This window comes from Gopherus flavomarginatus, chromosome 14 (genome assembly GCF_025201925.1).
Source record: "Gopherus flavomarginatus isolate rGopFla2 chromosome 14, rGopFla2.mat.asm, whole genome shotgun sequence".
Taxonomy (NCBI): domain Eukaryota; kingdom Metazoa; phylum Chordata; order Testudines; family Testudinidae; genus Gopherus; species Gopherus flavomarginatus.
The window spans coordinates 10,449,076-10,472,591 of NC_066630.1; the positions used below are offsets into that span (position 1 = coordinate 10,449,076).

At 42.7% G+C, this 23,516-nt stretch overlaps 2 protein-coding genes and 1 pseudogene across 2 annotated transcripts in view; 1 reads left to right on the plus strand and 2 right to left on the minus strand.

The window, feature by feature from the left end:
• On the plus strand, positions 1-14,762 carry MPHOSPH6 (M-phase phosphoprotein 6). Its single transcript, XM_050923028.1, has 5 exons — positions 1-204; positions 9,070-9,182; positions 10,339-10,429; positions 13,277-13,374; positions 13,820-14,762. Exons 1-5 carry the CDS (start codon positions 154-156, stop codon positions 13,953-13,955), a joined length of 489 nt encoding a protein of 162 aa, XP_050778985.1. The 5' UTR covers positions 1-153; the 3' UTR covers positions 13,956-14,762.
• Positions 10,441-23,516, minus strand: part of LOC127034309 (arylamine N-acetyltransferase, pineal gland isozyme NAT-3-like) — a 17,612-nt pseudogene continuing 4,536 nt past the window's right edge.
• The window catches only part of LOC127034308 (arylamine N-acetyltransferase, pineal gland isozyme NAT-10-like), a 7,772-nt gene continuing 3,725 nt past the window's right edge, over positions 19,470-23,516 (minus strand). Inside the window, 2 exon segments of the mRNA XM_050923026.1 lie at positions 19,470-21,297; positions 21,300-21,521. Coding sequence (XP_050778983.1) covers positions 20,651-21,297; positions 21,300-21,516 — 864 coding nt within the window. The 5' untranslated portion in view covers positions 21,517-21,521 and the 3' untranslated portion in view covers positions 19,470-20,650.

A 23,516-nucleotide genomic window follows, 5' to 3' on the forward strand; every position in this document is an offset into this window, starting at 1 on the left:
CCTCCCGCTCCAGTCCGGCCGCAGAGGCCCCTGGGCGGAAATCTGGTCCTGCCCACCCCGCCAGTTCCCGGCCTGTGTGCGTGGCTGCGGGCCCGGCTTCTGCAGCAGGAGAGGGCGGGGATCGAGCGGGGCCTGCCCAGGCCCGGCACCGCAATGGCCGCGGAGGTGAAGACCAAGCTGTCCAAGAACCTGCTGCGCATGAAGGTGAGAGGCGGCGGCTCGGCTCGGCCGCTGGCGCGGGGCAGCAGCAGCAGGCCGCCGGGTGGGCCGCCGCTGGGAGCCCGGGCGGGTCGGGGGCGGATCGGAGTGAGCGATGTCAGGTCGCGTGTGGGGCAGCCTACCCCCGGGGGAGGGGAGAGCTGGGGGCCCTGGGGCAGGGAGTGGGGCGTGGGGGTAATGGCGGGAGCTGGGGGCCCTGGGGCTGGGAGTGGGGCATGGGGGTTATGGCGGGAGCTGCGGGCCCTGGGGCAGGGAGTCGCGGCGGAGTGTATGGGGCGAGCTGCCGCTTGTGTGTGGGGTGGGGAGGGGATGAGGGTTATGGGGAGAGCTGGGGGCCCTGGGGCAGAGAGTGGGGCATGGGGGTTATGGCGGGAGCTGCGGGCCCTGGGGCAGAGAGTAGGGGGTGTATGGGGCGGGGAGGGGATGAGGGTTATGGGGAGAGCTGGGGGCCCTGGGGCAGAGAGTAGGGGGTGTATGGGGCGAGCTGCCGCTTGTGTATGGGGTGGGGAGGGGATGAGGGTTATGGGGAGAGCTGGGGGCCCTGGGGCAGAGAGTGGGGGGTGTATGGGGCGAGCTGCCGCTTGTGTATGGGGTGGGGAGGGGATGAGGGTTATGGGGAGAGCTGGGGGTCCTGGGGCAGAGAGTGGGGGGTGTATGGGGCGAGCTGCTGCTTGTGTATGGGGTGGGGAGGGGATGAGGGTTATGGGGAGAGCTGGGGGCCCTGGGGCAGAGAGTAGGGGGTGTATGGGGCAGGCTGCCGCTTGTTTATGGGTTGGGGAGGGGATGAGGGTTATGGGGAGAGTTGGGGGCCCTGGGGCAGAGAGTGGGGGGTGTATGGGGCGAGCTGCCGCTTGTTTATGGGGTGGGGAGGGGATGAGGGTTATGGGGAGAGTTGGGGGCCCTGGGGCAGAGAGTGGGGGGTGTATGGGGCGAGCTGTCGCTTGTGTATGTGGTGGGAAGGGGATGCGGGTTATGGGGAGAGCTGGGGGCCCTGGGGCAGGGAGTGGGGGGTGCATGGAGAGAGCTGCCCCTTGTGTATGGGGTGGAGAGGTGGCCAGGATGGGGGTTGTGGGGAGAGCTGGGGCTTAGAATGGGGGGGGGTTGGGGTCGGGTATTGGGGGTGTATGGAGCAAGATACCCCCTGGGGGGGGGTTGGCAGCAGCGGGGAATGGGGAGAGCTGGGAGATGTCAGGGAAGGAGTGAGGGGAATTGGGATCAGGTGGGGGGGGCTAAGGGGTAAGCTTTCCCCCTAGATAGGGATTGGTGGGGGGTGGTTCCCAGGTGGAGAGGTGATTGGGGGAGCCTACCCTGGTGGCAGAGCTGGGGCTGTGGGCTTAGGGAGCAAGGTTTGGGGTTGGTGACCGAATGTCTCGATTTTATAGGGACAGTCCCAATTTTTTAAGCTTTTTCTTACATAGGCAACTGTTACCCCCACCCCTTGCCCCAATTCTTCATGCTTGCTATTTGGTCACCCTAGTGCCCCCTGGGTGGATTGTGGGACTGTAAGGCAAAGGCCTGGCATGTAGGGATGGAGTAGGGGGTGGTATTTAGGAGGCTTGGAGGGGAGGAAGGGCTAGTTGCACTGGGGTTTGGGGCTCATGGGAAGAGATTTGGGAGGATTCTGTACATGACATGAGACCTGTTGGGATGACAAAAGGAAAGATTGCCCTCCCATGTTGGGGTGGGGGGTGGTCACAAGGGGTCGCAGACCCAGAAAAAGATTTTGTTTTAAATTGACCTAGGCCCCGAGGGACACACATTAAGCTTTGTTTTACCAAAACTACTGCTCCCACGTTATGATAAACACCCCACCCCCACACACATACACACATACTGTGAAAGGATTGGGGAGTCACAGAAAGGAGATTATTCCCAGGGGTGGTGCAGATGGGGAAGAATGCCTCTTCAGGGTAGCAGGGGAGATGACCTTGGCCGTGGGGAAGCTGAAGTAGTTAGGGCTCTCCAGAGATGAGAGGATAGGGAGTAGGGCATTGGGATTGGGGGGCTGGCATGGATGCTGAGGGTGAGGAGCTGAGGATTTGTGTGTCTGCCTAGGCATTTGTACATTGCTGCTTGCTATTGTACTTGGAAGTATGGGGGGAGGGGATAAAAGACTAAATGGGGCTAAGCGATATGGGGCGATGGGAAGCTGAGGGCATCTGGGGGCTTGGAAGGAATGGAGAAGAGCATGTTTGAAGGGAGACTAAACGCATGCAGAACTAGATCATAAAGTGGGTTTTGCAGTGTAAACAGGGAAGAGACATGGCATTATAACCAGCACCCCCTTCTCTGCTACAAGCTCTTCCACACCCAGACCAGCCTGCTCGGACACAAGGCTTGAATTAAGGTGCTGTTTCTGGAATTAGGGCCCTTGTCCTGAGTCAGTGCAAAGGGACACATGTCATCAGGCTTGTAGGAGGCATAGACACCAGTGGTGTATATAAACTAAGCCAATGTATAAAATAAGCCACAGGGTGCTACGCTTATTTGTGTAGATAAAAATGTGTAAATACAGTATAAACCAAAAACCTATTGTAAGAATTCTGTAGTAAATATGTAGTGTGGGAAAACCCTTGGTGAAAACAGTGGTCAAATAATATAATGAGAGATGAGGATTAAATGTTCCTTGAGATTTTGAGTGGATGGAAGGGGAGATGGACTCAGAGTGTCTGTTACTGTTGCATGATTCAGGACCCAAGCCTGGGGTCCTCATCTAGGTGGAAATTTGCCTGATTTGGGATTGGGTCCTGTACAGTAAATGAGGCCCTGGCGCAGCAAATTAATGGATGAGCCATAAGTCATGGGTAAAAAATACCTGGCAAGGGACGTGCATGTAGAAACCTAGGGTTAACCACGACGATCTAATATGGGTTTAAACACAACTGTCCTTGTCTGCACTAAAGGCAAAATTGTATTTTAATTTTATTAGTTAACATGTTTTCTACCACAGTACATTTTCGCCAGGATAAACAAGGCCACACTTTTAAATTTGCCTTGTCTTGTTGTTGTCATTTCAAATTATGTTCCTCTTCGCCTCACTAACTGACTTAAATATTTCTTGGATGCATGTGGCCATGTTGATCCCGGGATATTAGACAGACATGGTCAGGATGAGGTAATATCTTTTATTGGATCAACTTCTGTTGATGAGATAGATGAGCTTGAAAGCTACATCTGAAGAAAAGCTTTGAAAGCGTCTCTCTCTCACCAGTAGAAGTTGATTCAATAAAAGATATTATGCACCCAGCTTGTCTCTTTACATTTTTCTTATTTGTTTTGGTTTATAAGGTCATTTATGTCCTTGTTAAGAATTTTTAAAGATATATATCATTGACCCTTTAAGGAAAAGTTAGTATCAGGTAATTCTGGCTTCGCTTGCTCTCTTCATCAGTTCTCCAGCTTTCTCAAATGTTCATTGTTAGCGCTCTAGAAATATACTAAACAAGAGGGCACTGGCAATGATGGCATTGGAAGGTTTGGCTAAAAAAAATCCATAGTTCTTCTGTGGTAACTACTAAACTGATGACATTAAGTTCCACTTTGTAGTTGTATTACAAACACTAGAAAAAATCGCTGTGCTAACCCCCTGGTGAAATGGCATTTATAACACTGCCTTGAGTACCACAGTATCTTCACTTGTAGCCAAACATCCAACTCCTTAGACTCCCATAAGAAGTCTCCAGTGGTTTTATGAACTATAGGGTTCCTGCTGTTTTGATCCAGGAACATACTGTGAACTGCCTTCCTTATTTCAGCAAAATCTTGCATTAGCAAAACTGGGATTTCTTTGCTGAAAACCATCTGGAAATTCCTTTCTTCCCATGAGCTATCTGTGCTGGCCTCTTTATCATGATCATAAATGTTCAAACTCTTTTTCTTTATATCTTTAATTTAAAATACTCCCTTTGCTTGCCACATTGGGTTGACCTGGCTTGACTTGAAATATTTCCTAGCCTTGGATTTTGTTGTGCACTTAATTTTTCTGGCCAGGCTTCCTTTGACTGCTAGAAGAATATCCTATAATGGTGTTAACTTAGACCATTGTCATCATCTTCCCCTACCCCCACTCTTTTCCCAACTCATAAATGTAGTAGCATGAGAGAGGGATATTAATAAAGTACCAACCTAGCCATCGCCCTTGGAATTGTGAATCTAGCATCAAGTCCAAAGTGAAATTAGTCTCAGCTCAGTGGCTAATGGACTCTGGTTCATGTCGTGTAATGCAACACATAATTCACTAGAGTACACACTGGCATGATTGATGCTCTCTCTGTTTCTGCAGAACAACACAGAAGCCGAATCGCCATTAATTTTTTAAAAATATAAATATTCATTAAATATTTATAACTTAATATAGCAGAGCCTTCATGGCTGTTTGCTTCTTTTTAGTTGTGCCGTTCCTCTTTTAGCTTGGTATTTGGGACCTTAGCCCTTCAAAGTACTAAGTGAAATGAGTTTTGCAATCTCAGTTCAATCCTCAGTTGTAGCAGAGTTCACTTTCCATAAAGGTAGCAGAATAATTAGCACAATTACAAGTCGCTGCTCACCAAAGGCTTAAATCTGTGTTTCTATGGAGACTAAACTTTGACCCAAAAAAACACTCAGCATGTTTTATGTGCTTTGCAATTATTGCAATCTGTATTTTTGTTATCATTTTAAATGTAAGTGACCAGATATTTTTATTCAAGAGATCTCCTAGGTCATTTGTTTTTAGGAACGTAATCAATACAAATGAACATTAATTGAATGCTTATAATAAAATTTCTCCCATTGAGATTCCAGTTTCCTTGATTAACGTGTTTTTCCACAGAGTCCCTCATTTTACTCACTTCTGAGAAAATCTAGATACTGTAATTTTAAATGGAAGGCTATGACATGTTTTTGAATTCTTTCAGAATCTAAACTTTATTTAGTTAAGAAACTCACACAGTATGGGTACATATAGCAGTGAAAATGAGAAATTAAGATGGCTTATCACTTTTCAGACTATGCTATAGAATTAATATATAAATTAAAAAAAAATACACAATGTTTTCTATAGCCTAAAAAGTGATAAACCAACCTTTAATTTCTGATTGTCCATTTATATATATATTTGTATGGGGGTGGGGAAGTAGTGGCACATTCCAATTTCCATCCACAAACCAAGCTCTGTCTACTTGGGACACCAAAATGATTTGTCACAATAGATTGTGCAGACGTTTGAAATAGGGTCATGCATGCTCTGCTGTGCTTTGCTAGCATCTTCTCTGGTAAGGTTTGGATGTTCTCATGGTTAATGCCAGATAAAGGTGTAAGCGTGATAGGGATGTGCCTAAGGGCTTGTCTAAATACAGGTTGTACTGCTTTACTAGTGCAGTTAGAAGTACACCTGTCTCCCCTTCCCCTCCTCCTACTCCCCCTACCCCCCCCCCCACGCCCACTAGGAATGCAGTTATACTTAGGGCTCTACCAAATTCATGGCTGTGAAAAATCTCTCCAGTGATATCTGGCTATTGCAGGGGAGGGGCAGGGCGAGGGGTGCTCCACTTGGGGGTTCCTACCATGCGCTGGGCTGGGGAGGGGCGAGACTTTCTCTTTCCCTGCAGTGGCTCCCACTGCTCCCTTACTGCAGCATGGGGAGGTTCCCGGAAATGGGTCTAAACCAGCCCTGGGAGAATCTCTTCCCCTGGTCCTCCCTGGCCTAGCAGCAGGAGTCTGGCACATGGTAGGAGCTTCCGGTTGGGGTGCCCCCAGCCCTGCCACTCCCCGGCTCCAAGCCAAGAACTTGAGGTTTAAGGGGACTATGAGCTGGCGGGAGGGTGGAAGGGGACCACAGCACCCCCCAACCATGGGCCCTGGCCAGCCCTAACCCCCCGCAAAAGTGATGACCCCCACATGTCCTGTGTTCGTCACCCCTACCACCATCCCCCTGACATACACAGTAGCTTTGTGATCCTTTCCCCCCCCCCCCCACAACACTCTTTTGAGTTGGGACACACATGGTTACAACACATGAAATTTCAGATGTAAACATCTGAAACTGAAATTGACTATTTCTAAAATCCTCTGACTGGGAAATTGACCAAAAAGGACTGTGAATTTGGTAGGGCCCTAATTATACTGGTATAAATGTGCTTATACCAATATAACTTATTCCCCTTCGGGAAGGGGAATAAGGTATAACAGTATAACTGCATTCACACCAGGGGTTGTATCGGTATTCCTGTGGATAAAAAAATCACATCCCCTAACAGACATATTTATGCTAGTACAAAAGCTGTCTGTAGACCAGGTCTGAGGCCCCAACTCCAATCATGGTGATGTCAAACCCTAAGCATTAATTTAAAAATAAATGTTTATAGCCTTTCTAGTTGTGGAGAAGTGAAGCTTCAATGTTCGGTCATGGTTTGGTCACTGAAATAGTTAACACTGACTTTTAATTATCAGAGGGATAGCCGTGTTAGTCTGGATCTGTAAAAGCAGCAAAGAATCCTGTGGCAAGAATTTCTTTCAGAAAACAAGACTCCACTGGCCATCACATACAGTCCCCAGCTAAAACCTCTCCAACACATCATCAGGGATCTACAACCCATCCTGGACAATGATCCCACACTTTCACAGGCCTTGGGTGGCAGGCCAGTCCTCGCCCACAGGCAACCTGCCAATCTGAAACATATTCTCACCAGTAACTGCACACCGCCCCATAGTAACTCTAGCTCATGCACCAATCCATGCAACAAACCTCGATGCCAACTCTGCCCACATATCTACAACAGCGACACCATCACAGGGCCTAACCAGATCAGCCACACCATCACTGGTTCATTCACCTGCACGTCCACCAATGTAATATACGCCATCATATGCCAGCAATGCCCCTCTGCTATGTACATCGGCCAAACTGGACAGTCGCTACGGAAAAGAATAAACGGACACAAATCAGATATTAGGAATGGCAATATACAAAAACCTGTAGGAGAACACTTCAACCTCCCTGGCCACACTATAGCAGACCTTAAGGTGGCCATCCTGCAGCAAAAAAACTTCAGGACAAGACTTCAAAGAGAAACTCCTGAGCTTCAGTTCATCTGCAAATTTGACACCATCAGCTCAGGATTAAACAAAGACTGTGAATGGCTTGCCAACTACAAAACCAGTTTCTCCTCCCTTGGTTTTCACACCTCAACTGCTAGAACAGGGCCTCATCCTCCCTGATTGAACTACCTCATTATCTCTAGCTTGCCTGCATATATATACCTGCCCCTGGAAATTTCCACTACATGCATCTGACGAAGTGGGTATTCACCCACGAAAGCTCATGCTCCAAAATGTCTGTTAGTCTATAAGGTGCCACAGGATTCTTTGCTGCTTTGACTTTTAATTGTACTCAGTGGGCACCTGAGTTAACACTTCATGGAGATGAAATGGGCAGCTCACACTTCTTCAAGCTATTGTTCCAGTCTCTCTGTGAACTCCTCAAACAGCATTGCATTACACCATAGCTACACTACGGTCATAGTGTAGCCACTTTCTACAGTTTTCCCATTGTTGTAGTTAATCCACCTCTCTGAGTGGCATCTACGTAGAGGGGTAACTCAGCTTAACCGTAGCACTCAGCAGTGTGAATATTTCTCACCCCTTAACAATGTAGCTAGGTCTACACTAAAAAAGTTAGGTTGACCCATTTATGTGTCTCATGGGTGTGAAAAATCCACGCCTATGAATGACGTAGGTAAACCAACCTAATCCCTGGTGCAGAGACCGCTAAATCGATGGAAAAATTCTCCCATCAACCTAGCTACTGCTTCTCGGGAGGTAGATTAACTGCAACAACAGGAAAACCTCAGTGGTTTGAACATTGGTCTGCTAAACCCAGGGCTGTGAGTTCAATCCTTGAGGGGGCTATTTAGGGATCTGGGGCAAAAATCTGTCTGGGGATTGGTCCTGCTCAGAGCAGAGGGTTGGACTAGATGACCTCCTGAGGTCCCTTCCAACCCTGATATTCATAGAATCATAGATTATTAGGGTTGGAAGGGACCTCAGGAGATCATCTAGTCCAACCCCCTGCTCAAAGCTGGACCAGTCCCCAACCGGCCCCCTCAAGGTTTGAACTCACAACCCTGGGTTTAGTAGGCCAATGCTCAAACCACTGAGCTATCCCTCCCTCCAATCCTTATTCTGTGGTTCTATGTTGTCGCTGTAGTGAGTGGCTATGCTGAAGCACTCTAGTGGTGCAGATGCAGCTGTGCTGCTGCAGTGGTTTAAGTATAGACATAGCCTAATTTTGAAGTGAAAACCAGGCCTAACATTGACGTAAAGGCTCACTTTGCAGCCTTGTGGGCTAGAGACTAACTTTATTTTTATTTTTAATGAAATCTGAGAATCTGGAGGACAAGGGGGCACCCTCAAAAGAATAAAGTAAAAAAAAACAAACGCTAACCTGGCCTAAGCCAGGTCCAGTTCGTCCTGACCTCTTTATGTGGTGGAGTGTAATCATTTGGCATCCAGTATGCAGCAACAGCTTTGAAATCATTAAATTTTCCTCAGTCCTTTGCCAAACCTCCAGGAATTGCAGGATGGTAATATGCCAAGGAAGTCAAAACTATCTCAGGTATTACTAGAGTGCTGGTCACCTGGGTATGTAAGTGGCGATGCAACTGAATTGTAACATTGCAGTTGTTTCTGTCTGTACATTGGCAATTGCCCTAACGTTGAGCTGACTTTTAAAAGAGTCAGGCAAAACTTCTGAAATCTTTTCATGAAATACTGTATGAACAATCAATGTCAGGCAACCTATTAAATAGTTGTAACTTACATATTGGAAAAAGAAACTTTATGCAGAAAAATCTTTGTGCGTGTTTCTTTCAGTTCATGCAGAGGGGATTGGATTCAGAAACCAAAAAACAACTAGACGAGGAGGAAAAGAAGATAATCAGTGAAGAGCACTGGTATCTGGATTTACCAGAACTCAAGGAAAAGGAGTAAGTTTGTCATATTTTTGCATTACGTATATCGACTATCTGGGAGGCAAAGCAAAGTGTTGTGTATTAATCCTTTTCTGTACCAGAAATACCTCAAGAATAGTAGTAACTCTTAGTGACCAGTAGACATTAGTAAAATAGTCAGATTGGTAGGTGTCGCATACTTATGCAGCATTTTATTCTAAGGAACCACTCTCAAGGTTTGACCTACTTCTCTTTTTTCTTTTTTCCTTCATCTGTATGTTTTCCTAGCATCAGTGTAATTATTTTCTTTTTAGTGACCAGGTGATTTAATGCTGCTTTTGCTTTTTAAAAAAAAAGTGGCTGAAACCATATAAATTAGGCCCCAATCTTGCAATCAAGTCCATGAGAGAGAATCTGACTTCAGCATGGAGCTCCACTGATTTCATTAAGGTTTCATGCGGGTACAGGAGTCAATCCAGGAATATCCAGTTGCAGAATTCCTAATGGACATGCAACAATAAGGAAAATATCTTCTAGTAAGGGCACAAACTTCCATTCCTGCCTTCTGAAGGGGTGCTATAAACAGTAAGAAAACTGTTTTAAAAATATGTTTATTTTGTCCTTTAAAAGAGGAAAATTTTTAACAAGAGGGAGTCTCTTCTTTACATCTGGAGTTCAGAGAATTAATAACATGTGATTAAAGTGAATAAGGTTACTGATATTTAGTATTTTACGTGTGCAGGGTGGGGATGAAGAGGTGGAACGCTTCTGTAGTACACGTATGTGATAATTCCTGAGGGCAGACTTCTTTTTGTTTCTTGTTTTGTTCATTAAAAGAGAAAAGAAAATCTTTGAAGAGAGAGAGAACTACATGATTTTATTTCCTACCAGTCTCGGCTAAGGCCAGCTCTACACTAGAAATTTGCTGGTATAAAAATGTCACCTAGGGGTGTGAGGTTTTGTGTGTTTGGTCTTTTTGAGGGTTTTTGTTTGTGGGGCTTTTTTTGTTTGAGTTTTTCAGGTGGGAGGGGAATTGGTGGGGGGCAACATTTTGTATAGCGGCAAACTTTTTCAAACATAGATCTGGCCTAAGACACTTAATTTTTTTGGTTTTGCTTTTTCTTGCCTTTGGTTATTGTGACTATGTTAAGACACGCTGTTCAGACAAATACTTGTTTTGTTTGTTGTGCAGGAGTTTTATAATAGAAGAGAGAAGCTTTATGCCATGTGAAGACCTACTTTATGGCAGAATGTCCTTTAAAGGGTTCAATCCAGAAATTGAGGTACTGTCAAATGTTCTACTTCTGTTAGGGTCATGGAGTGTATGTACCCCACACTGGCCCAGCAACCAAAGGATTAATACAGGCACTGCCAGCCTCTGCTGATTGGAAGCTTCACAGCAGCTGGGAGGGTTAACAGGGCTGGGAAGCAGATGGTTGGAGTGGCTACCAGAGGAGTGAGCAGGCTGGAGAAAGGAGCTCAGGCAGCAAGCTACTAAGGAGCTGCCCTGAGGCAACATCCCAGGAGGGGATGAATGGACCAATAAGCTGGAGAGCCTGCAGAGACCCAGGGGAAGGTAGGAAGACGCTCAGGGCACTGTCAGAGTTGAAGAGCCCTGATCCTGCTTACTTAACTTGAGGGCCCTGAGCTGGAACCCGTTGGAGTGGGTGGGGAGTAAAGAAAGAGTTTTCAGACCCCTGGGCACCAGGAATAGACAGACAGCCCCACTGGGGGCTGCACTACGCTTGGCCAGAGGGCGTCGCACCAATGCACTGCCTCAGTAACTAAGAAAAACTATAAATTGGAATTAGATCTCAGTGTGACTTCCATTGAAATCAAGAAGTGTCTTTCTGTTGACTTCAGTGAGAGCGAACTGAGCTTTATATACTTTGTAGCACGAAGTGGATTATTGCCTAAGTGTGTCCAATCTTTGTGCTTCTAATTTGAGCTCCGCTAGGTGGGATGAAAATGGTAATTGCCACCTCAACTCCCCTTCTTCCTCCTGTTCAACATTCCTATTGCTATTCAGCAAAATCAGCTGCTCTTTTAACTGGATTGTTGATACACAGTCATAAATTCATGTGCTGATACCTCTCTCTGTGCTCGCACTTGTTTTCAACCTTAGAAGTGGAGCTGTTTGATTGCAGGAATTTGAAAATAAATTAAAATGCAGGCAAAGCATATTGAAGGATTTTATGAAACGTTTGCAATTCTGCACTGAAAATACAACATTGTGGGGAGTATTTACTCTTGGTCACACTGCCTCAGTAAGAGCCTAGATACTGGATTAGTATTTAACAGACTTGTTCCTGGTTCTGCCTTTCGTTTGCTCTGTGACCTTGGTACAAGTCTCCCTCCACCTCTGTGCTTGATTTATCCAGCTGTGAAAGGAGGTCCTAATAATTTAAAAAAAATAAATAAATAAATCCGTGGATGAAAAGTGGTATATTCACTTGTGTGGTGTATGTTTGATCCATTTGAACAAATGGAGCCTTTCACCTCTGAGGTACTTTTACCCAGGTCAAGAGAGATGAAATCTGTCTGGCACTATGAAATGAGTCTTTCCAGTCCCAGATTGACACATATCCATGTCGCACTCTAGCGTCCATTGGCACCCATGGTGTTTATCTCAGCTGAATTCCCATCCTCCACTGAGAGATGGCTCCAGATTAGCAATAAGACATACAAGCAGGTGATATGGAGGAGTTCATGCTGTTTGCTGGTCTTCTGTCAATGCAGTGCTTTCTGCAGGCGCTGTCTATAAAATGTATTTCTACATTGTGATTCAAACCAAGATTTTGGAAATAAAAACTGCTATTTCTGGTAAATATCTGGCTTTTTCCCCCCATATGTCAACAGCTCAATAGTTGCATGATTCCTATACATTTTTCTCCCCTCAGAGAACAAAGCCTCCATGTTCTGTACACTGCTCAGCAAAACAACTGCCCAGTCTCACTGCTCTCCCACCTTTCATCCAGTCTGGATCTTTAGTCATCATATTGCAGCTTAATTTAGGGACCAAACCTGCAAATTCTCAGTCCCGTTTCCTGGAAACTACTCCTGTGAATAAGGTCTTGCAGAATCATGCCTTTAAAATAAAAACTCTTTTGAGCAGAGGTGTCTTTAACTTCTATTCAACGTCACACACGTCTATGATGCTATAATAGTAACAATAACATTGCCATTAATCTGTGTCTCGCAGATAAATAACTGCCTAAAATGAAAAGTTACTGATGCTGAATTCAGATCTAATGTAATTTAGGGGGAATTATGATTACTGTCTCGCCATGGTTGGCATTTTCACTGGCTTTTTTTTTTAATGCAAGTAGTATTTTATTGTAAAGCTTTTCAGACATTCTCCCTGCTAAATAAACATTTTCAAGTAGTTTAGTTCCTAAATTTGACTCACCCTTAAGACCTGGGAACTATATACACTAGATTATACTTGACAGTGAAAAAACAGATCTGCTACATAACTTTTAAAAAGATTTATCCACTGATTTTGTAGAACCTACGATCAATAGTGCATTGCCACTTAAGTGCCAATAATTGTAAAGAGTGCTAAGAAAACCTAGTCCCAGATTCCAGGCACCCATACTGGTGTGCAAACAAAAAATAGGTTGTGTTTGTATTAGAACAATTTTAAGATGCAGGAAAATTTTAACAAAATTCATTATTTGAAGTTTTGTAAGGGCTGGGTCATGAGCTGCTTTCAGGGCCAGGCTGGGTTGTAGGGGGACAAAGACGCTCCCCTACACAAGCTATCTGAATCACTGTGGAGGTGGGGTAACAGAGGAGGAACTAAGCTCCACCAGGTACAGCACTGGTGGAAATCACCACCACTACCAGCCCATGGAGCAAGGGGGAAGCAGCCAGTCACAGTTCATTCCCTTTTTTTCTCCCAGCAAAGCACGTCTATGTGTTCCCTTTTATTCACAGTTCATGGTAAATCCATGACCTAGCCCTACGTTTATACTACAAATATAGGAAATCAGCTTCAGTTAAAACTCGGGGGGGGGAAAGAGTCCTGCATGTCCGTTTTAAAAATGAGTTTCTTATCAGTAATATCTACATAACTGAAATTCTGTGAAAGAGTTAACTGTTAGACTTATTTCCCATTTCATTTTCAGAAGTTAATGATCCAAATGAACTCTAGGTACAAGAAAGAAGAAATTGAAGCAGATGATACAGCCGAGGCTGACGTATCAGATGAAGAAATGGCCAGAAGGTAATTTATGTTTTATGGCATAGTTAAAATTACCAAGATGATGTGTTGCTGCACTCTCATCAGAGTGTTTATAAAAGAGCAAACTTTTGTGTTGTGCACAAGAATTTTTTAAATAAGAATTTTGAAGATCGTATTCAGTCGAATAGCTTCATTACGTCCTGGGGAAGTAACTTGGGGCCATTTTCTACCCTCTGCTACACCTTTGTATTCTCTACTCTGTCCCATACTGTGTGACAGAAGGCAAAACTGGCCCCTTAATACATTGATATCTTGATACAGGCAGTAGCTGTGTCTCTTACAGGGTGCTGTAAGAGGAGTGACATTGGCAGTCCTCTGTTGCACCACAGATTTGTATTGCTGATAGGATTTATGACTTGCTATGCACTAGTTTGCTTTGATTTTATGAATAATAGTGATTTATGTATTAATTTAAATATCTTAACAGATATGAAACCTTAGTGGGAACTATCAGGAAGAAATTCTTGAAAAAGAGAGACCAGCGTGTGCTACAGGATGAAGATGAGAACAGTAACATGAGACCTAGCAAAGCTAAGAAAATGTTCTTAAAACCCCAGGATTGATGTGAACTGCACAACTGAAGCTAATATAAATGTTATCTACAGGGTGGAGTAACATGAACTGGGCAGTGTTTATTTTCCACCAAATAATGTGAGATATGTTTGTAAATCTAAGTCTATTCTGATTGAAATTTCTGCTGTCCTCATGACAAACATACTTTCAAAGTGGACGCGTATTTAATGGATGTCATACATCCTTTCCCGTCTGAGCAAGTTGTACTGACCATGGGGCTCTAAGCCCATTAGCTGTGTAAATGTTGTGCATAAGTAAGATGGCTATCCCGTGTGTTTGAGAGCAACAATCTTTACGTTTTATGATGGTAATTGAACGCAAGTATTTCAACTAAAGATGAGCTATGGCCAATCTTATAAAGCAATTCTGCTTTCAGTGCTTTTTTTACTGTATAAGTTGAAACCCCTTATACTTTTTAAATTGAAAGAAATAGTCTGCAGAAACTTACATGTTTCTGTAAGCAATCTAAAAATAAGTTGAAAAAGGAACAGAGAGATTAAATCCATTTAGTTGAATTTTATTTTTTTTATAAAATCTATTTAAAGAGAGGTTTTTGTAATAGAAGCATTTTTTTTCTAGAATAAGCTAAATATTTATACTGGGTGATGTTTTCACTTTGACACTTATAAATCATGATCTGCTCAATCTCTCACGTCCAAAAAAAATGTTTGATGTTCCTTTGGTTGTGGTTTTCTTTTCTGGCAAAAATTTTCCAATCTTATAAACAAGCTCTGTGATGGCAGGATAATGACCGCTTCAGAAACACATCTTAAAGCTGAATAAAAACTTTTAAAAGACTTTTGTGTCTGATTATTTTGGTTCAGGTAATGTAATATAAACCCGGAGACTTAACATAGCCTGTGAGATGTTTTGTGTATTGTTTGATAGTGTTTAGATTTAGGCCCAGATTTTTAAATGTATTTAGACATTAATGCACACAACATTGCAATACCAACTGATTTAGGACCCTAAATCTAATTTTCAAAAGGGCTTTAGAGGTTGACAGTCAATGGGATTTAGGCTCCTAAATGCCTACATTCCTTTTGAGAATGAAATTTAGGATCCTAAAGCAATTAAGCATTTCAACTCTGAGCACAGCAAAATCTCAATACCTTTAAAAAACTAGGCCTTAAGGACATGCCCCAAAATATTAGTTGAGTTGAAATGCCTTTTTTAGTTAGAAAGTAATGAAGCAGTTGGAAGCATTGTTGCACAGAGAGGCAGTACTGGCCTTCCATCAATTGGTGCTCTGGGCATGTTGAAATTTGTTGTCAGCATGTGTCAGATCTAAAATTATAGCAGTTTTCTGTATCCTACCCTTCAGCAAGAAATATGCTCTGTTATTTTATTTCCCTGGCTAGTTGTCCAGGATGCTGGCTGTCTTGAGAAAGGAGGGATTTCAAGGAGTTAGCTAAATTGAAGCAAGTAGTGGCCGTTCCATCACAGACACGAGTCGTTTTTTCTTTTCTTTTCTTTTCTTTTCTTTTCTTTTTGGAACAGCTCAGTGAAGCAAGACACGAAACTCAATTATATAAAGTAAGAGGCCGTACATCTACAGTGGTTTGCATGTATGATATATGGACTATAATCCATATATCAAAAGCACCTCATTAGATATTCAAGACGGATCACACGTGGAAAGAGAAATACACTTTTAACCTAGTAAGGGAGCTTCATAAAGGTGGAAAGTCTATGATTCATGATCTCATATAGGTTTTCAGAGCTAATTAAATGCTACTGGTTCAATTACTTAAAACTTGACTATATATAATCATCAATTGAACAAAAGTTAATGATCACAAGACATTTTTCTTCCCAAATGTGACCTGAACTACAAATTGATTTATTGTTGCTCATCACAAGAAAAACTCATAATATATCCCATTATTCTTTCTTGCTTATTACTAGGAAATGACTACCCTGTTATATGAATAAATTTCTTTGGTGATGACAGGATTTCTGAATAATATTGCTAGGTATTTTGGGGAAACTATATTCTAGTGAGACACTAGTGACCACTAGATGTCACTAAAATTTTGCTTGTGCTTCAGGATTCTTGAACTGATGACGTTCTGTTGCTTTCACATAATCTTTTCTAATAGTTCCTTTGATTGAATAATTATTTGAGGCATGCATATAACAAAAAGAGCATTAATCTTTACACAGAGGCTTCTCTGCACAGAGAATGTATGCAGAGAGGACATCTGTGTCCTCCATTCCAAGGCAAAATAGCTGCATGTGATTGGGAGAAAAATAACAGCTCTGTAGTCAGATATCTCTGAGTCCTGGAGTGTACGCTGCATTGCATGTGTTTGTGTGGAAGGTTTTGAAGGTGAAGTGACATGAATTTCAACAGCTTCACAGAAAACTTACGTTCTGTTACTGGAGGGTTATAAGAAAATGCGTAACCCCACTACAATTATTAGCAGTGTATAATCTTTAAAGGTTGGTGCCCTAGTGGCCAGAAGTTTGATTGAACAGCTTTTGATGATGGCTAGCTGAACTCTTCAAATGCAACTTTAAAAGCAGCTGCTGAGATTAGGGCAACCTACTTATTCACTCAGCTATCTTGGAGCATCAAGTGTATTGTAGAATCAGCAAAATATAAGTGCCTAGATTCTTGTGAAAATCCCAGAAGGTGTCTCTCTGGTGCCTATCTGCATCTTTAAGTGCCTAGATATCTTTAAAAATCTGATCCTAGGCTCCCAAGTCATCTAGGTGTGTTACAGAATTTCTCTATACATCATTCCTTACTATAACTAGACCACTATGGAGGCTTAAGTTTAGACACGAAATGCTCATGATGCAAATCTACATTTAACCAAGCATTCTTGCCTTTATTACAAACTCAAAAATAGACCCATTGTTGTGGACAGTTTTGTTAAGCTGCCATTTTTAAAGCATAAATGGGCCTATTTCTCAATCAAAGAGGACCCCTTTTTGATTGAAGATGTAATTTGGATTTTAGAATGAGCATTTTTAGTTTGGAAGTAGCTGTTTTCTCAAGCTTGCAAATAAAGCAAAGTTTGGAGGAAGGAGGTGCATAAAACAGCAGAATTGTTTGTGGTGTGAAATGAATAATGTGTGGATTTGGCACAACTCTGACCAAGAATGAGACCCGGGGTGATGGTTGCAATCTACAGCAGCTGGCATTCATGCGCTCACTGAGAGTTCATAGCAGTCAGAATAGTTTAAACTTTGTCTTCAGACATCTAGACCTATTTGTCCTGTCGTCTTTGAGAGTGATCTTTTAGGTCCAGTATCAGAGGGGTAGCCGTGTTAGTCTGGATCTGTAAAAGCAGCAAAGAGTCCTGTGGCACCTTATAGACTAACAGACGTTTTGGAGCATGAGCTTTCATGGGTGAATGACATGCATCCAACGAAGTGGGTATTCACCCACGAAAGCTCATGCTCCAAAACGTCTGTTAGTCTATAAGATGCCACAGGATTCTTTGCTGCTTTTAGGTCCAGATTCATCATCTGTCTAATACTGCATTGCACGAGGAAAGCACATATCATTAGCAATCATCACTCTTCCTGAAGTGTCCTATTTGAGGTACACTGGCTGAGAGGAGCCAGAGAAGGAATTCAGGAAAACTACAAAATTAGTTGGCAAGTCATCGGTTTCTTCTGCTGCTTAGTGTTAACAAAGAAACTGAGGCAGGAAACAATTTTGTTTTTATTCACCCTCTGTTTGGATGTGCTAGTCAGTCAATGCATCCAGCATCATTGAGAATGGATTAACAGCTTATCTAGCATGCTGTAAATAATTAAATTGTACTTCTCGGGATCCAATAGTATAATAGAAAAAAAGCCAACCTGTGTTTTTATCTTTTTCTGTTTTTCCCCTCCAGAAGAGGCATTAAAACTTGGTGGTTTCCTTTTATGTTTGCTAGCTGTTGCCTGTGCAGTTTGATGAAATGAAGCGTGCAAGAGAAAATCTCTCAAAAATGATTAACTTAAATGATTTGTCTGAAATAATAATGCAACAATTGAGCTAGTTCTCTCTTTCCTCTCTGGTGCCAATTGGGTTGAAATTTTTACCACTGCTATAGTTGCCAATGCTGGGAATAGATGAGGACTGCACAACTTCCCTTCTCTTCCCTTCTTCCTGTCTTGTCTCTTTTGATCTAATTGATGCTGGACCTTAAAAGCCATAGCGGCAGAGTCTAGCTGAAGTGAGTGCTCGTCCTGTATCTTACCTACACTGATCCAAGAGCTGATTAAACTTTGTTCCTTGTTGTTTTTTTAATTGCTTTTTCCAATGGTGAAATGAAGCTTGAACTGGTTTTCTCCTGTTACTCACAGTTCTTTTCTGAAAGACACTCCACATACAATTGTTAATGGATGGTATTTTCCTTTGGGCTTTGGGCATATGTAATGGGCAGTTAGATTGAGATTATTCAGAGCCATCTATGGGTTTTGAACACCTAGCTCCCATTAATTTTACAATTATTCAGATCTCAGCCTGAAAGCAAAGTTGTCTTGTCTTCCTGTAAATCAAGATACCGTGCTTGCCTAATTCCAGATACATTTTGAACGTGCTGGGATATGGTTTTAGCAGTGTTGGTGCCATGTGACTTGCAACAGGCTGCAGCTAAAATGCTGCACAATAGTTTGGAGTCTCATTAAACTAGCCTGAAAGAGAGATGGTCCACTTTAACTTTAAAATGTATCGCGGGGGAAAGGTGTCAGCTGAATTGCCCTGTAGACATAAGATCCCGTGTTTATCTGCATAACAGGAGTATAAATCTCTCCTATGCCTCCTGCCAGATCCTTTTAGGAATTAATCATTCCTTTCCCTTTCCCTGTTGGAAGGTACCTATCACAAGGCCTCCCTAATGGTATGGGGCTGTGGTTTGGTGACTCTTATATTTAATACCATTCTTAGGCCTAGTTATCTGTCTTTCAGAGGTTTGGGGTATAGTGTTCACAGCTAAACAACTACTGTATTTATCAACTCTAAGAGAATTTGCCAGGCTGAAAAACTGATCTTTAGCAGGTGTAAATCAGCAGAGCTCCATTTGACCTGACACTGTAAAGCCAGGACCTGGTAATAATTGTCAAGTCTGGGGAAAAAATCTCTGTGGGAGAGTTGTTATAAATGATCGTGCAGAGGGTGGGTGGGGTGAGGACTGACCCATATGGAGCTCTACAGGGAATAGGCCCTTAGCAGACAGCAGGAGCAGTTAGGTGGCAGCAGAAGCAGAGGTGCCTATGGAGGTGACACAGGAGGATGGAATAACCAGGATGTCAAAGGCTACATTAAAGCCAACCAGAGAAGGAGCCATTATCAGCATAAAGGAGGCTACGTAGAAGAGAAGGGTTTCTGTGCTATGGATTGTGAGCACCAGATGAAAATTCCTCCCAGCTAAAGAGAAAGTGGTGAGTTTTATTTGAAACACTTAGTACTTATCTGATATTGGGGGAATAAAAACTTAATTACAATTGATACTTACAAAGACTGTTGTTTTCATTGATTTTTAATATATTTTTGTATTTCATGAGAGTTTTGCATAAATCATGTTAGAACAAGGAAGGTATCCACTGAAAAGAAAATGTCTTGATTCTCTTCTTTAGCCTGCTGTTGTTAAAAGCAACATGTAAGATTATCATCAGGAAAAACGACTAGAGAATTATTTTTCTCAGTGGTCTACTCTGTTAACTTTGTTTTGACACTGTTTCCCCTGCACAGTCAGTTTCTCTGTTTTTATGAGTCTTTCACATAGCAACATGACAGAGAGAAACATTTTTAGAATAGGAAACTGCAATTGCAAAACCACAGATATTAGAAGAGGGGACTCGTTAGTTAGACAAGGAGTTTCTTTAAATAGACTTGATTCAGTTGGATGCTTTTTATGCTCGTCACCTTGATAACATTCCCAGTTGTATCTGTCATTAAGGAATTTCAATTTGTGGCCATGTGGAATGGAAGTGGGCACAATAGAGAAACAAGTTTGGGCACCATATTACAATTTATCCTTTAGACAGGATGTGAATTAGTACCACTACAAAAGCATCCTAAGAAAAATGTGGACATACTAAACGTAATTAACGTGTGTGGTTTGTTGTAGTAATCACAGAGAGAAATTGGATAATACTTTGCACTTGTAAGTCTGGGGACCTTAAAGTGCCCTACATACATGAATGAATTATTCCTCCTAACACACCCTGGAGGTGGGAAGTATATTATCCCCATTTTACAGATGGGGAAATGGTGTTGAGTGCTTGGTACTTCTAAATCCACAGTTCAGACCTAAATAAGTGGTCTGATCTTCAGGTGTCTAAATTTAAGCAGCCAAGTTTGGAAATTTCAGCCAGTGTGATTTCCCTAATGGTCACAGAGCATATATATGTCAGTAGCAGAAAAACTCCAGGACTCCTCGCCCAGTTGTGTTCTTACGCCACTAGAAAACTTTTCCTCCCTGGACCACATGTGCTCTCAGATCTTCATCCAGCCTCAAACCAGTCTCTAAATTTGTGCCCACAAAAGTGTGTGGGGGCTCCATTCATTCTCTCAGTGGTAACTAATCAACATGGACTCTGAAGTGCCTTTTTTTCTGAACTTGAGTTCTCATTTTAACCTGGTATTAACAAATTTTAGGTCATTTATTGAATGTCATATTAAACAGACTGTGAAAGATGCTGCAATTGCATAGAATTATTGTATGTTTTATGCACTACACTAAATCACGTACAATCCTTTGAGGTTAATTGGGACAAATTCTCTCTCTAATGTGATGCTGAATTTATCTTTCAGTGTCTTCTCCACCTCTTCATCTTTAAGATTAGTGAATTCTACCAGATCTGTGTTGTCCTTGTAGTTGTAAATTGTCTCAATGAGTGTCCACCCAATTAAAGCTTGAAACCCATCAGTGGTCTGGAGGCTGCAGATTGACTTCTTTGTAAACAGGGAATCTGGAGATGTCTGAAGATATGTACATTGGAACTGGAAATCTCTGATTGTTCGTGGCTCAAGACTGAACAAGTAAATTTTCCTGCACTCACTCCTTTCCAGAAGATCAGAATTAGAGAAGCTTTGGTTGGGAATGTATTGTTTCCTTCTTGTTTTCTCAAAGTACCAAGTCCCATTGTTTTCTGTGAAGCAAAAGATGCCAGGAGTCTGAGGCTGGTCTTTCCCAGAAATAAGTTCCATTGGTTGCCAAATTTGATAGGATACACCAAAGCCTCCATCCAGGATATAGGTTCTATCATCAATATCCACTTTTAGCAGAAGGTGGGTCATGTGGGAAGCATATGTGTTTTGGTGCAGGTTGTATATATATGCTCCTAAAAGAGTGGTGTCATATCCCAGTGTTTTCAGCACCCAAGTTGGTTGTGTTCCATGCACCATCCACCATGCTTCTTCCTTACAATTTTGTTGTAAACCTGGTCTAAATCCAAGGTAATGATTTCCCCACAAAGGATGCTGAGATTTTCAAATGGAACAGCTCGGATGTGGTGCTGGAAGATTGCAGTTAAGGTTTCCAAATCATGTTTTTCATGGGAGCCTTTGTATCCAATTCTTGCTAAATATTTTTCAATGTACATATTGCCTGTAAAGGAAGTAATATTAACAAAAAGTTCATTATTTATGATGATATGAAGGGATTTCTTGTTGAGTCTGGCTAGCACAGATGCTATGATCTACTGAACCCCAACAGAGTAGTATTGAAAAGAAAACCGATTCTTGTAGTAGAGAAAGGCAGGAGTAATGATAGGGCATGGATATTGGGATCTGAGTTTTGGTCCAGAGCCATCTCTTGACAAGGGTGGACACAATAGAGCAATTACCCCCTTGTGTGCACAGGCATATGTAAGGAAGATTTTTGGTATCTACGTTAGGTCAGTGTGATACCACGACTCAGTCAAAATAGGACAAAATTAAGAAACATTAACTGGTTTTTTAATAAGACAGTTCTCATGACCATATTCTCATCTGAAGAAATGATGAAGGAAGCAGTCTTATCTAGTGGTTAGAGCAGGCACTTAGGAGTCAGGAGTCCTTGGTTCTGTTCTTGAGTCTGTGTTTGAGATCATAAGTAATCCACTCATTTTCTGTATGCCTCAGTTTCCTCATCTGTAAAATGATCTAATCCCATCTAGTTTGATACAGTCGTGACACTTTGGTGTTGGAATTAGGATTCTCAGAAGAGGCAGGTAAACTCCCAGAAAGACAAAGACCATAGCCTCTGTTCTCAGCCGTGCTCTCTCTCACCTAGGTGCAGATGAAGGGGGTAGTGGGCTGTTTGCAGCAGTCTGATACTGGAATGCTGTGAGATATGCCTAGCTATCCACTAGCCAGGAATTGCTGGAGCACAGCACAGTGCAGTCATGTTCTTTCCCCAAACTGGAAAAGCTCACCACACAACCTCTGTGATAACAGCAGCAAGAGGTGGTATAGGAACCCATTACCTGGTTTGATGGCACCCAAGGATTCCCCTACACCAGAAAAATCCTCCGCTGAGGAGAACTGGTCCATATCTGTCCCTTTGAACCAGGCTTTCTCAATCCTACTAAGCACCCCCAGCTGGCATACAAAGGATCTGGACCAGTTCCATTATGTCTTCTTGAGTCTTTTGTGCACATGAAAAGGGAGCAAGATTCAGCCTATACCAAGCAAGCAAGTTTGAACAGCCCAAATAACTGCTCACTGTCAGCATTTCTGCATAGTAATTATTCAGCTTGTTTTCCTGCCTTGCTGTGCAGCTGAGAAGTCATGCACTGAAATGTTCTGACTCTTCTCAATGGCTTGCTGCAGTCCCAACGTTCCAAGAGGGAGAGACAGCAAGTGTCTGTATGTTGCTCCTTTTGAAAGTGGGACCTGTGCACAAAATGCTTTGAAGGTTTTCTTACCGCCTGTCCCCTTGCTAGGAACACAAACCATTCCGAGCACTCCGCGTTGCTTCAAAGGTTTAATTTCTTGACAACTTGTAAATTTCCCTTGAAATATTTCTGTGTACACAATGGGAGCTCTATGGTAAGCTGATGTTTTGATTGTTAGTACCATTCTGTCAACTCAAGGAATCAATCTACTGCATTGAGATAAACTCATCAGGCAGCTGCTGAGTGTTTACTGCCAGATGAAATTTCTCAGGATGAATCATAAAATGGTTTTCAGTGACAGATTCATGCTATGAGTGGTATAGGCAACACATGCTGGCCAAAGTTAGTAGAGAGTCCCAGCATTAGCAATGTGATGCAATCAACCTCGGCTGAAAGGAGTTTAGTGTTCAGGTACGTTTAAGTAACACCAGAAAATGGCCAAGAAAAGGATCGCGAGAGCAGCTGCTGTGAAAACTCTCAGAATCTACTAGAGTTGAAATGGTTTACAACATATGTTCTGCTTTCTGCAGTAGGGGCACCTTTGACTGTCCAGTGGAGATGTAACTATCCCACTCAATCAATTTCTGATCATTAAATAGTGAAAATAGGTCACACCAATATAAAGTAGGCCCTCTGGGTAATGTAAAACCTCTCTGCAGCTCCATGCTGTAACTGAACTGCATAAACTCTTAGGAGGAGCAGACTACAGTTATTTTGAGTGCGGA